We start from the raw sequence: 13861 nt of genomic DNA, 5'->3' as shown, positions 1-13861 counted from the left end.
TATTTTTAGCTCTTTGTTAGAGTTTTCAACTTTAGCACTACAACATGTTGGGCTGGATAATTCATTGCTGCAGAGGGCTTTCCTGTGCATTGTAGGATGTTTAGTAGTTTCCCTGCTCTCTACCCACTAGATGCCAGCAGCCCGAATTAAGTTGTGACAACCAAAAACATCTCCAGATACTGCCAAATGTCCATTGGGAGGCAAAACTGCCCCAGGTTAAGAACCATTGCTCTATGTTAATAACTTAATAACTAAGAAAGAAATATCTACATATAGGCTTCTTACCACAGAAGCATTGGTTAGGGGCTCTGAAACTACTTTGGATATATTTAAAATTGATCAAATAAATAAATAAAATGTAGATAAAGGAAGGCATCGTTTTCATTGTTGAAGAAGGGAGCTAAAATCATGGGAAGAGGAAGGACAGAATTAATCCTGTGGTGTAGTATAGAAATTAGAATATAAACTCTAATATATTGAGAGTTATAGATATAGAAATAAACATAGATATATATGGGATTGTGTTTATATACATACATGGGTATAAATATATATACACACCTCTATTTCTTAGCTGTCAATTAAATGGGCCTAGTAGCATGAGCCCATCAAGCACCCAGATCATGGTTTCTAATACCCTTCTCCACTAAAAAGAACTAGGGCTCTTCAGAGATACTGTATAGCTGTTTTCAGGGTTGAGCCAGGGAAAGTACATGATGAACCAAGAACACATTTTGTGTCTGCAAGCATGAAAGGACTCAAAGAATGACTGGGTCATGCCGAAAAGACATAAGAAACCATCTATACAGGACTCTCACTGGCCAAACATTTGAGCAACCAAATAAATAACAAATTACAAATTATAACCTATTGAATAAAATATGAATCCATAAATCCACAGATATAATAAAATAAAGATAAATTAATTATTCAAAAATAAATAAATAAAATTGCAATACAAGAGCAATTTTCAATCTGCATTCTGTCTCCATGGATTTACCTATTCTGGGTATTTCTATAAATGGATTCATGCAATGTGTAACCTTTTGTGTCTGACTTCCTTTATTTAGTATAATTTTTTAAAATGTTCATTCATGTTGTAGCGTGTTATCAGTACTTCATTCCTTTTATGGCTAAATAACATTCCAATGTATTGGATATATCACATTTTGCTTTCCATTCATCTATTTTTGGACTTTTGGGTTATTTCCACCTTTTGGTTATTATGAATAGTGCTACTATTTGAATACAAGTATTCGTTTGAGTACCTGTTTCAATTCTTTGGAGTATATACACAGGAGTGGAATTGCTGGGTTGTATGGTAATTCTATGTTTAACTTTTTGAGGAACCACCAGACTGATTACAAAGTACAATCAGGCATAATTCAGATGTTTCTAATAAGTACCAGGGAATACATCATTTAAAGAATTTATACAACAATTACAAAAGAAAAACAGTAGATTAAAAAACTAAACTATGCTATCAAGTAGGGCTATGGTGATTTTTTTTTTCTTCGTAACTCATCTAAAATACGCCTGTTTCTTCTTCTTTCTTTTTTTTTTTTATGTCCAATCATTGACTGACTTAACACTCAGCTGTTAAAATCAGGATGCAATATCTTTCAGAAGGTGTTGATCATGATACTACTTCATTAATAAGAGTAGGCAATTATACAGAAAAGTAAGGAATGTTTTAGGGGGGGTTGTTTTTATTTTGTCACCTTAACTTAAAGATAGGTTAGGGAAATTCTGACCCATCTTCACTAAATGGCAATTACTAGTAGCATTGGCACACCCACCCCCTTCCACACCCACCCCCACTCCACTTCCAGGAGTCTTGTATTGCCCAGACTCTTTCTCTCCTACAGCTTCTTGTTTCATTCCCTCTTCCTTGAGTCTGACTCCCCAGACTATATGGTGGGCACTTTTACAGTTACTGTTTAGCCTTCCTGTGGTACTCATGGATTAAAAACAATTTTTTTCTGACACCTGGCAAAGTAACAAAGAAATAAATTATTAACTGGAAAAGATCCATCACCACCAACTGCTTTTTCCCTAAAAGATAAAGTAGAAGAAAAAACAAAAAACCCACAACTTTATTCAATTAATGAAGAATTACTTAGATTTCTTTGAAAGATATATCTGCTTTTATTAATTACCATAATTTTATTAATTACCACTATTATTATTATCAGTGTCTCCATTATGGTAAGTAACATGTTATGGTCTCAACATAGTAAGTGGTTTACATGTATATTTAATTTAATACCTCACAATAATCATAGGAGGTAGGTTTTCTCCCATTTGACAATGAAGAAACTGAAGCATACAAATGTTAAGTAATTTGCTCAAAGACGTATTATGAATAAATGGCAGAGCTGGGATTGAACCTAGATGTTTTCAACTCTTACCTTCTTGGCTTATTTGTCCCTTCCCTAATGCTCTTGTTGCTGTACAGCTTTGATGTAAGGGTTATTATTAATTCACTCAACAAATAATTGAGTATTATGAACACCTAGCATTGTTGTAAGCAATGGGTGAAAAATCAAATCTAAACCAGACTGACAGAAAAATCATAAAAGCATGAATCAGAGTTGAATATAGTGAACCAACCATAAATGCTGCTTATACATCTGAACTTGGCTGAGAAATTCCTCAGGCTGCTTTTGCTGCTCTGATCCCAAGTTGCTGCCTGAGTGTTAATCCACCATGACCAAGATGTTTAGCTCATTGTGCTGAACTTACAAGTCAATTTTTCTTATATACAACAGGCAATATAACAGATTATATGCTGATTTATTCACTATCCATTTTATTCTAAACAAGTACATATCAAGAAATAAATGTATTTCCTTTTTAGAATTGAGACAAGTGAAAGAGTTCATTATGTGCACTACTTATCTTTGTCCCACCTAAAATTTCTCAGCACAGCATTTCTAGAAGAGAGTCCTAAGAACCTGGGGATATTTATTAGGACATGAGGAGGGCCAGAAAATGAAGAAATTTATTTATTTTTAAATCTATTTTTGTTTATTTATAAGCACCTACAATTTAAATAATTTTATTTGAGGCATTGGGCACTGACACAAACACTTAAATTTTAGTTCTTGCTAATTTACACAATCTATCGCAATCTCTTAACTAAAATTTAATATAGCACACAAAACAGAGCTCATTTTGTGGCAAAGAGTGACTCTGATGTCCTGGTTTAAAATGTCAAAAAATGTGTTAAAGTACCTTTTAATAGGGAGACTTTAGCAAGGGGTTCATTTAGATCTTGCTCATCCATCTGGGCGTCTATAGGGATAAAAAAAGACAAAAAAAGGACAATTACAGACAGTACTCAAATCTATTATCAAGCTATCATTATCAAAATAAATAAAATAACTGGAATTTATACAGCTACTGTATTTGGATAATTGAGAGCAGTTTTAACAAAATATCCCAAGATTCAAGGGAGTGACTTGATAAATGGAAGCACTGGTTTTTCACCAAACACAAACTGAACTCCCCACCCTCTAACCCAGACACCGAAACTGCTCAGTAGGTAATAATAACATCTGCAGATTTGTAAACATTAGGTGAAAACTTACCTGTAGTGTCGTCACTGCTTTTTTCCTTGCTTGGACTCAGAGTATCTGATAAATCAGATTCCTTTGCTCTTGTCTGGTTTTCTACCAAGAAAAAAATAAAACCTAAATCTCAGCACAATTACATATCTTGTATCAGTAAAGCTCTGCTTCAGTCTGAGTGCTCTAAAACTGCTGATATGCAAAACAAAATTAACTGAAGTCACCAAGTCTCTTACTACTTCACCACGCTGAGTACAAAATGGAATGCTGGTTACTAAATTCTAATGTGGATCGTGTCTGCTGCGGAGAGAGCTGGAACTTTTGTTCAAGGCTGTTCACTTGCCAACTGGAAACGAAAATGAAGCAAGCTTTACTAATAAGAACTGCAACAAATACAACAAAATTCCCAGGAGAATGTGGACATTGTATGAAGATGATGGACGGAAATGGCACTAATAAATAAAAACAATAGCTAAAAGGTTGCCTTAGTAATATTTATACTCATATAATAAAAATCTAGAGCTCACTATTATTTGTTCTTAAAAGTGCCAACTAAAACAAGAAAACTACTTTAACAGTTTTTATTTATAAAGAAATGTAAATGTACCTGAACCACATTAGGAAAAAACCTTAAGTTTATAAAAAGTTTTAAAAGTATTTGCAAGTGGTGTGCTACTTGATTCAATGAAAAGCATCCTAGGTCAACTGCCCTCAAAATTCCTAATTGAAGGCCCCATATTATCATCTGTAATACCACACTGTATATTTCTCTGATCATATTCCTATAGCATTTCCTCATTCTCCACAAGGCCTCAGTCAAGTTTTGCATCCCAGAATTTAGCCATAATCTGGTTCCTACATGAACTCTGCTTCAGTCAGGTCAGCCTCATTACAGGGATGGGTCATGCCAGCTCACCATGGCCTGAAATTCTTTGCTTGAGTTGATATTTCCCTAACCTCAAAGACCAACTACTCTACTCAGCCTATTCATTGTGTAAGATCTGACTAAGGAAAATCTTCACTTTTCCAGCATGCTTTTTTATTGCATATTTTCTATGTCAAATGTTTTCACAATTAATCACGTTCTATTTCATTATCATTCTGTGTGTACATATATGTATCTTTTATATATATATATATATATATATCTTTCTTAGATTATAAACTCATTAAGGGAATGAATTATTTTATCTTATATATACATATACATAATCATAAATATATCTTATTTACATACTGTGCCAGTTTGAATGTATTATGTCCCCCAGAAAAAGCCATATTCTTTGATGCAATCTTGTGGGGCAGACATAATAGTGGGGATTAAGTTGGAACGTTTGGATTAGGTTGTTTGCATGGAAATGTGCCCCACCCAACTGTAGATGATAACTGATGGGATATTTCCATGGAGGCATGGCCCCACCCATTCAGGGTGGGCCTCGATCAGTGGAGCCATATAAATGGGCTGACTTAAAGAGAAGGAACTCAGTGCAGCTGTGAGTGACATTTTGAAGAGTAAGCTTGCTAGAGAGGAACGTCCTGGGAGAAAGCCATTTTGAAATCAGAACTTTGGAGCAGATGCCAGCCACGTGCCTTCCCAGCTAACAGAGGTTTCTCTGGATGCCATTTGCCATCCTCCAGTGAAGGTACTTGATTACTGATGTGTTACCTTGGACACTTTATGGACTTAAGACTGTAAGTGTATAGCCAAATAAACCCCCTTTTTATAAAAGCCAATCCAACTCTGGTGTTTTGCATTCCTCAGCATTAGCAAACTAGAACACATACCTATATATCTCTATATACTTTTATATCTTATTTCCTTAGTGAAATTATAATCTCATTAATGGCATGAATTATGTTATGCACTTGACTGTACTGTTTGCGGCAATATGTATCAAAATTTAAAATATGCATAGCCACTTCTAGTACTTTTCCTAAGGAAATACTGGAATACATCTAGTATATATAAAGATGCTAATTACAGTACTGTCCATTATGGGGAAAAAAACTAATAATATACATAAATATATATATTGGAATGGAAAAATACTCATGATATACTTACAACTAAAAGTATAAGTAAAAATACATTTTTATTAAATAAAAATAAAGTCTGCTGAAGGACAGTATGCATAATATGACCCCATTTAGATTGAAAACAGTTACACATTTAGCTATGGATTTTAATTGTATATATTCATTCAAGGTCCGGAAGGATCTGCAGCAGAGAGAGCAATGGCTATTTCTAGAGGTGAGGACATGGGGGACATCTACTTTCTTACTTCTTTCAGTTTTATACTGTTTGAAAAATTCATAGTGAATATAGGTTGTTTTATAATAAACTAGAACAAACGTATGTCACTATTACAAGGTGTTAGTAATAGGGTGGTTTGAGGGGGAAAAATACAATTAATGTAAAGTAAGATCTATAGCAAACCATAACATTGTAATATCTTGGCATTAATGGTAACAAAGGCACTACACCAAAGCTAAATGTCAGTAATAGGGGGATATAAATGCTATGGGATTTTTTTTCTTCAGAAGAAATGAGAATGTTCTCATATTAACTGTAGTAGTAAATGCATAATTATGTGATTATACTAAGAGCCATTGATTGCACACTTTGGATGGATTATATGGTGTGTGAATATAGCTCAATAAAATTGCATTAAAAACCATTACTGTCAAAATATTTAATACAATATTAAAATTGTGAAGGCTAATTTCATATAAGGACATTCCTAGAATATATGGTTTAACTTGTGAAATGGTTGATTGATTTGCATGAAACTTTTGTTTATTTTCTCACTGCCATTTGTAGTCACAGGCCAACTGCTGAGAGACGGGAAGCTCATTAGAAGAGAAGTCACTGCCCATGGAGACCTATAGGGATCCAACCTGTAACCTCTGCTGCATTTATAGTGTACTATTATCAGACATTTCTGAATGTTCTAATTTTGATCACAAAATTACAGTCTCAAATTAAACAGGCTAAAATCTAATCTATATATGGATAGAAAAGGAACAACTCTGGGCAATAGAAAGGAAAACAGGAAAATTACTCTCTTCTGATTTTAATATTCTTGGCAATTTTATGATCAAGATATTGAAATAAAGCAAGAGAAACAAGAGAAGTGTACTTTCAAAAATATTCTTATGACTTAGAAGGACCTTTTATGCTATATTTGGAGTATTATGCTGGAACATAAAATTGTCTTAAAGGTGGGAAAAGATCTTCCATTATCTCACTAGAATGTAAGCACCATGACGGCAAGCCTTTTTTTTTTTTTTAGTGGTTTAGGATTTTCTTTTGTAAAAGCATGTTGACAAATATTAAAATGTTATAGATGCACTTTAAACATTATAATATAAATCTAAAACACAAAACATCCAATGTGAAACACTGATCTCTCATGTCTGACTTGAATTTAGAAGTTGTTTTATTTTATTGAAATGAACTTCCAAAATTCTGTCACTGCTTATAGAATGTACTATTATTTCTCATTAAAACCTTCAGGAAATCCAAAAGGCTGGTATTAAAAGTAGCCGTTTTTCTTCTTGAATATTCTAAAACATGCAGTTGGAATTAGGAGGACAAGCTGTTTGATTGTTTTATAAATTGCTGTATCTCCAGTGCAGAGAACAGTACCTAGTATACATTAGGTATCGGAAGAAAGGAGAGAGACATATACTGATTGATGGATTGATTGAAGATATGAATCTGCTCCAAGCCACAAGACACTGTTTTTAGCAAGTCAAGTCTGGAATGAAATATAGAACTCTACAAATGAGTGGCAAGATATCTACTTCTTTTCAAAACATCTGTTCCTCAGCTATGAAATAGCATTCAACTTCTAAACTTAAAAAGTCACTACATGAGACTTCAGGGAAAATGGAGGAATAGGGAGGGGAGCTACAGAACCTATTACTCTCCCAAAAGCAGCGTGTAGACAGGCAGAAATTGTCCAAATTAACTGTTGTGGGGCTCAGGAGACCAGGGAATTCTGTATAAAATCCAAGGAAGTGTGGGAAGAAGACACTGAAAAACCCTGGTCAGAGACTGGGAGTAAATCCCACTACAACACCTAGTGTCCATCCCCCACCATTGAGGGAAGCAGTGGTGACAGTCCAATCCATGCCTGGGGGGTTGCTACTGACTGGGATGGCTACAGGAGTCTTCTGCCCCAAGTAGAGAAGAGGACACAGGCCAGTACTGAGTCAGATACTTTCTGGTGGATTTAGAAGGCACCATTTAGTCCAGCCCTTCTGGGTCAGACTCTGCCAGGCACCATTGTTTCTACCATGTCAGAGGCAGAACTGACAAACAGCCAAAACAGCCTGCTTTCACAGGGCTGAGGGGAATAGGTTGCTGAAGATTGCCATCTGCTGGGCAGCCAGAAAGTGCAATCTGGTGATGTGGAAAATGAAAAAAAAAAAAGCTTTTTGGAGTCTTTGTTGACCCTTTCCCAGGGCCCTTTAGGTCTGGTCTGCCTTTCCTGCACAGATACCTGGCTCTATTTTGGCTAGGAAATACCAACAAACCAACAGTGAAAGAAGAGCCTTAACAGAAACCAATCAACAACAAAATCCTAGACAAGAGAGAGAAACTGACCTTCAGAATAAACCCTTCAAGATAATCAGATGACCAGATATCAGCAAAAAAATCACAAGCAATACCAAGACTCAGGAGGATCTGGCTCAGTCAAAGAAAAAATTTAAAGTCAGAGGAGATACAGAATTTGGAGCAACTAATCAAAGATGTTCAAACAAATCCCCTAAATTAATTAAAGGAGATGGCTAAAGAGATGAAGGATATTAAGAAGACATTGGATAAGCATAAAGAAGAATTTGAAAGCATATGAAGGAAAAGAACAGATCTTATAAGAATGCAAGACACAAAGAATGAAATTAAAAATACACTGGAGGCATACAACAGCAGATTTGAAGAGGCAAAAGAAAGGATTGGTGAGCTAGAAGACAAAGCATCCTAATTTGAACAGACAAAAGATTGGACAGAGAAAAGAACGGAAAAGTTTGAACAGGGTCTTAGGGAAATGGCTGACAACATGAAGCATGAAATATATATGTCATGGGTGTCCCAGAAGGAAAAAAGGAAGAGAAAAGGGCCAAAAAGAATATCTGAGGAAATAATGCCCCCAAACTTCCCAACTCTTATGAAAGAATAAATACACATATCCAAGAAGCCCAAAGTACTCCAAACAGAATCTATCTGAATAGACTCACCTTAAGAAACATACTAATTAGACTGTCAAATGCTGAAAAGAAGAGATACCTGAAAACTGCAAGAGAAAAGCAATTCACTACAAACAAGGGAAACCAAATAAAACTAAGTGGTGATTTCTCATCAGAACCCATAAAGATGAGAAGGCAATGGTATGATATATTTAAGATACTGAAAGAGAAAAATTGCCAGCCAAGAATTCTTTATCCAGCAAAGCTACCCTTCAAAAATGAGAGCTTAAAATATTCACAGATAAAGAGATGCTAAGAGAATTCCTTAACAAGAGACCTGCCATACAAGAAATACTAAAGGGAATTCTGCATGCTGAAAAGGAAAGGCAGGAGGGGGAGGACTGGAGGAGAGTGTAGAAATGAAGATTATCAGTAAGGGTAACTTAAAGGATAAAAAGAAAAAATAAAAGATATGACATAAAAACTAGAGGACAAAATGGTTGAAGAAAGTACTGTCTTTACAATAATAATATAGAATGCTAATAGATTAAACTCCCAATTAAAAGCCACAGATTGGCAGAATGAATAAAAAAAAATTATGATCCATCTTTTTGCAGCTTACAAGAGACACATTTTATATCCAAAGATCCAAATAGATTGAAAGTGAAAGGCTGGAAAAAGATACTCCATACAAGCAGTAACCAACCAAACAAACAAAAAGCTGGGATAGCTATACTAACATCAGACAAATAGAATTTAAATACAAAATATTTTAAAAGATAAAGAAGTAACAATCATAAATATCTATGCACCTAACCAAGGTGTCCGAAACTACATGAGGCAAACACTCGCAAAACTGAAGGGAGTAACAAGATGTCTCCACAATAATAGTTGGGGACTTCAACACATCACTCTTATCAATAGAAAGAACATCTAAACAAAGGATCAATAAGGAAACAGAGAACCTAAATAATATAAATGAACTAGACCTAACGGACATATACAGAACGTTTCACTCTAAAACAAAAGGATAAACATTCTTTTCAAGTGCTCATGGAACATTCACCAGCATAGACCACAGGTTGGGGAACAAAATAGGTCTTAATAAACTTAATAAGATTGAAATTATACAAAGAACTTTCTCTTATCATATTGAATGAAGCTGGAAATCAATAAAAGCCTGAGAACAGAAAAATTCACAAATACATGGAGGTTAAACAACACGCTCTTAATCAATCAGTGGGTCAAAAAAGAAAGTGCGGGAGAAATCAGTAAATATGTCAAGACAAATGAAAACAAGAACACAGCATCTCAAAACTTATGGGATGCAGCAAAGGCAGTGCTGAGAGGGAAATTTATAACATGAAAAAGGAAGAAGGATTTGTCCTTTTATGTCTGACTTATTTCACTCAGCATTATGTCCTCAAGGTTCATCCATGCTGTCACATGCTTTAGGATTTCATTCCTTATTACTGCTGAGTAATATTCCATCATAAATATATACTACATTTTGTTTATCCGTTCATCAGTTGACGGACACTTGGATTGTTCCCATCTTTTGACAATTGTGAATAATGCTGTCATGAATATCGGTGTGTAAGTGTCTGTTCACCTCCCTGCTTTCGGATCTTTAGGGTATATATCAAGTAGCAGAATTGTGGGGTTTAGGGCAGTATTTAGTTTTCTGAGGAACCGCCAAACCATATTCCACAGAAGCTATACCATTATACATTCCCACCAGCACTGAATAAATGTTCCTATTTCTCCACATCCTCTCCAACACTTGTAGTTTTTGTTTGTTAAATAGCGGCCATTCTAATGGGTGTGAGATGATATCTCTTTGTGTTTTTTTTTTCTTAAAAATTTTTTTTTATTAGAGAAGTTTTAGGTTTACATAAAAACCATGCATTAAATACAGAATTCCCATATAACTGCCTCATTGTGGTTTTGATTTGCATTTTCCTAATATCTACTGAAATTGAACACCTTTTCATGTGTTTCTCAGCCATCTGCATTTCCTCTTTGGAAAAATGTCTATTCATATCTTTTGCCCATCTTATAATTTAGTTGTTTGTCTTTTTGTTGTTGAGTTGTAGGATTTCTTTATATATTCTGGATATCAAACCCTTATCAGATATGTACATACAAAATATTTTCTCCCCATTGAGTAGGCTGCCTTTTCACCCTTTTGACAAAGTCCTATGAAACACAAAAGTGTTCAATCCTGAGGAATTCCCATTTATCTATTTTTTTTTTCTTTCATTGCTTATGCTTTGGGTGTAAGCTCTAAGAAGCTACTGCCTATCACCAGCTCTTGAAGATGTTTCCCTATACTTTCTTCTACAGTTTTCTTCAGTTTGATGGTACTGGCTCTTATACTTAGGTCTTTGATCCATTTTGAGTTACTTTTAGTATAGGGTATAAAGTAGGGGGCCTTTTTCATTGCTTTGGATATGGATATCCAGTTCTCCCAGTCCCATATGTTGAAGAGACTATTCTGACCCAGTTTAGTGGCTTTTGGGGCCTTGTCAAAAATCAATTGACCACAGATATGAGGATCTACTTCTGAACTCTCAATTTGATTCCACTGATAATATGTCTATCTTTACGCCAATATTATGCTGTTTTGACCACTGTGGCTTTACAGTAAGTTTTTTTTTTTTTAAATTTTATTTTGACATAAATTCAAAGTTACAGGAACAGTTGCAAAAACAATACAAACCCCATACACAGAACTCCAGCATACCCTGACCCCCCTCCTCCAATACCCTGATCCACCAACTTTAACATGCTGTCACACCGCCATTTCTCTTTCCCTCCCTCCCTTCCTCCCTCCCTATCATCCATCATTTACTGCTCTTTACAGTAAGTTTTAAAGTCAGGAAGCATAAGTCCTCCAATTTCGTTCAAATAGTCTATGATTTCACTAATATGAACTAATTAGAATATGTAAACTCACAGTCATAAAACTTAAGACCATAGGTTACTGAGAGATAGAATGAGGCTATGGAATGGGGAGCAGTTGCCTAATATACACAGAATTTTTAATAAGGTTGAACTTAATGTATGGAAATGGATAGAGATGACAGTAGCTTGTTATTAGGATTATAAGAAATAGTGCTGAATTGTAGGTGAATTTGTTTGGAAGGGGTTGTTTAGAATCATGTATGTCACCAGAAGGAAAGCCAGAGGCTAAAAATATGGGATTGTATAACACAGTGAATCTTGTGGTGGATGTTATTTATGATTAACACTACAAATTTAAGTAAGTTCTTTCATGAACTAGTACAAATGTATGACACTTGTAAAGAGAGTGGAACATGGGAAAAAAAAGTACCTATTGCAAACTATGGACCATAGTTAACAATAATACCTTAATATTCTTTCATCAACAGTAACAAATGTACCACACCAATACTAGGGGGTTAATAATGGGGGGGGTGAGCAGATAAGGTGTATGGGGTATTTTGGGTTTTCTTTTTTAATGTATTATTCATTATTTTTCTTTTGGGAATAATGAAAATGTTCTAAAATTGATTGTGATGATTGCATAACTAGGTGATGATACTATGAGACAATGACTGTGTACTTTGGATGGACTATATGGCATGTGAATATAACTCAATAAAATTTGCAGTTTAAAAAAAAAAAAAGGAAGAAAGAGCTAAAATCAAAGACCTAACTGAACACCTGAAGAAACTACAGAAAGAACAGCAAACTGATCCTAAAACAAGCAGAAGGGAAGAAATAACAAAGATTAAAGTGGAAATAAATAAAATTGAGAACAAACAACAACAAAAAAATAGAAAGAATCAACAAAACCAAAAGTTGGTTCTTTGAGAAGATCAATAAAATTGACAAACCCTTGGCTAGACTGACAAAGGCAAAAAGAGAGAAGATGCAAATAATTAAATCAGAAATGAGAGGGGGATCATTACCACTGACCCCACAGAAACAAAAAAGAACTTAAGAGGATACCATGAACAACTGTATGCCAACAAATTAGGCAACACAGATGAAATGAACAACTTCCTAGAAATACACAAACAACCTACACTGACTCAAGAAGAAACAGAAGACCTCAACACACCAATTACAAGTCAAGAGATTGAATGAAACATCAAAAACCTACCAACAAAGAAAAGCTCAGGACAATATGGCTTCACAGGTGAATTTTACCAATCATTCCAAGAAGAATTAATACCAGTCCTGCTTAAGCTCTTTCAAAAAATTGAACAGGAGGGAACACTACCTAACTTATTCTATGAAGCCAACATCACTCTAATACTAATGCCTGATAAACATACTACAAGAAAAGAAAATTACAGACCAATCTTTCTAATGAATATAGATGCAAAAATCCTCATCAAAATACTTGTAAATCAAATCCAACTGCATGTTAAAAGAATTATACATCATGATCAAGTGGGTTTTATTACAGGTATGCAAGGGTGGTTCAATACAAGAAAATCAATTAACATAATACACCACATTAACAAATTGAAAGGGAAAAAGCACATGATCATTTCTATCGATGTGGATAAAGCATTTGACAAAATCCAGCATACTTTCTTCATAGAAACAGTTTGAAAGAAAGAAATCAAAGGATACTTCCTCAATATGATAAAGGGCATACATGAAAAACCCACAGATAATACTGTACTCTATAGTGGGAAGCTGAAAGCTTTCCCTCCAAGACAAGGATGCTCACTATCACCTCTGTTATTCAACATTGTGCTAAAAGTTCTAGCTAGAGTAATTAGGCAAGAAAAAGAATTAGAAGTCATCCAGATTGGAAATGAAGAAGGAAAACTTTCACTATTTGCAGACAACATGATCTTAGATTTAGAAAGTCCCCAAAAATCTACAATAAAACTATTAGAGCTGATAAACAAGTTTAGCAAAGTGGTGGGATAAAAGATCAACATGTAAAATTCAGTAGTGTGTCTACAGACTAGTAACAAGCTCTCCGAGGAGGAAATCAAGAAAAAAATTCCATTTACACTAGCAACTAAAATAATCAAACACCTACAAATAAACTTAACCAAGACCTATATTCATAAAATTACAAAGAAATCCTAAAAGAAATAAAAGAA

At 34.7% G+C, this 13861-nt stretch overlaps 1 protein-coding gene across 24 annotated transcripts in view; it reads right to left on the bottom strand.

Annotated features, from left to right (window-relative positions):
- LOC119505938 (sarcolemma associated protein) overlaps positions 1-13861 on the bottom strand; it is a 200834-nt gene that overhangs the window by 22973 nt on the left and 164000 nt on the right. For all 24 annotated transcript variants that reach the window (XM_037798929.1, XM_037798947.1, XM_037798930.1 and 21 more), the window contains 2 exons: positions 3594-3674; positions 3238-3297 (listed from right to left, as the gene is read on the bottom strand). In XM_037798929.1, the coding sequence (XP_037654857.1) occupies positions 3238-3297; positions 3594-3674 (141 nt within the window). The remainder of the gene's footprint in view (positions 1-3237; positions 3298-3593; positions 3675-13861) is intronic.

This window comes from Choloepus didactylus, chromosome 1 (genome assembly GCF_015220235.1).
Source record: "Choloepus didactylus isolate mChoDid1 chromosome 1, mChoDid1.pri, whole genome shotgun sequence".
Lineage (NCBI taxonomy): Eukaryota > Metazoa > Chordata > Mammalia > Pilosa > Megalonychidae > Choloepus > Choloepus didactylus.
Note: the sequence above shows the minus strand (reverse complement) of the source record. Positions and strands in the feature narration are given on the sequence as shown.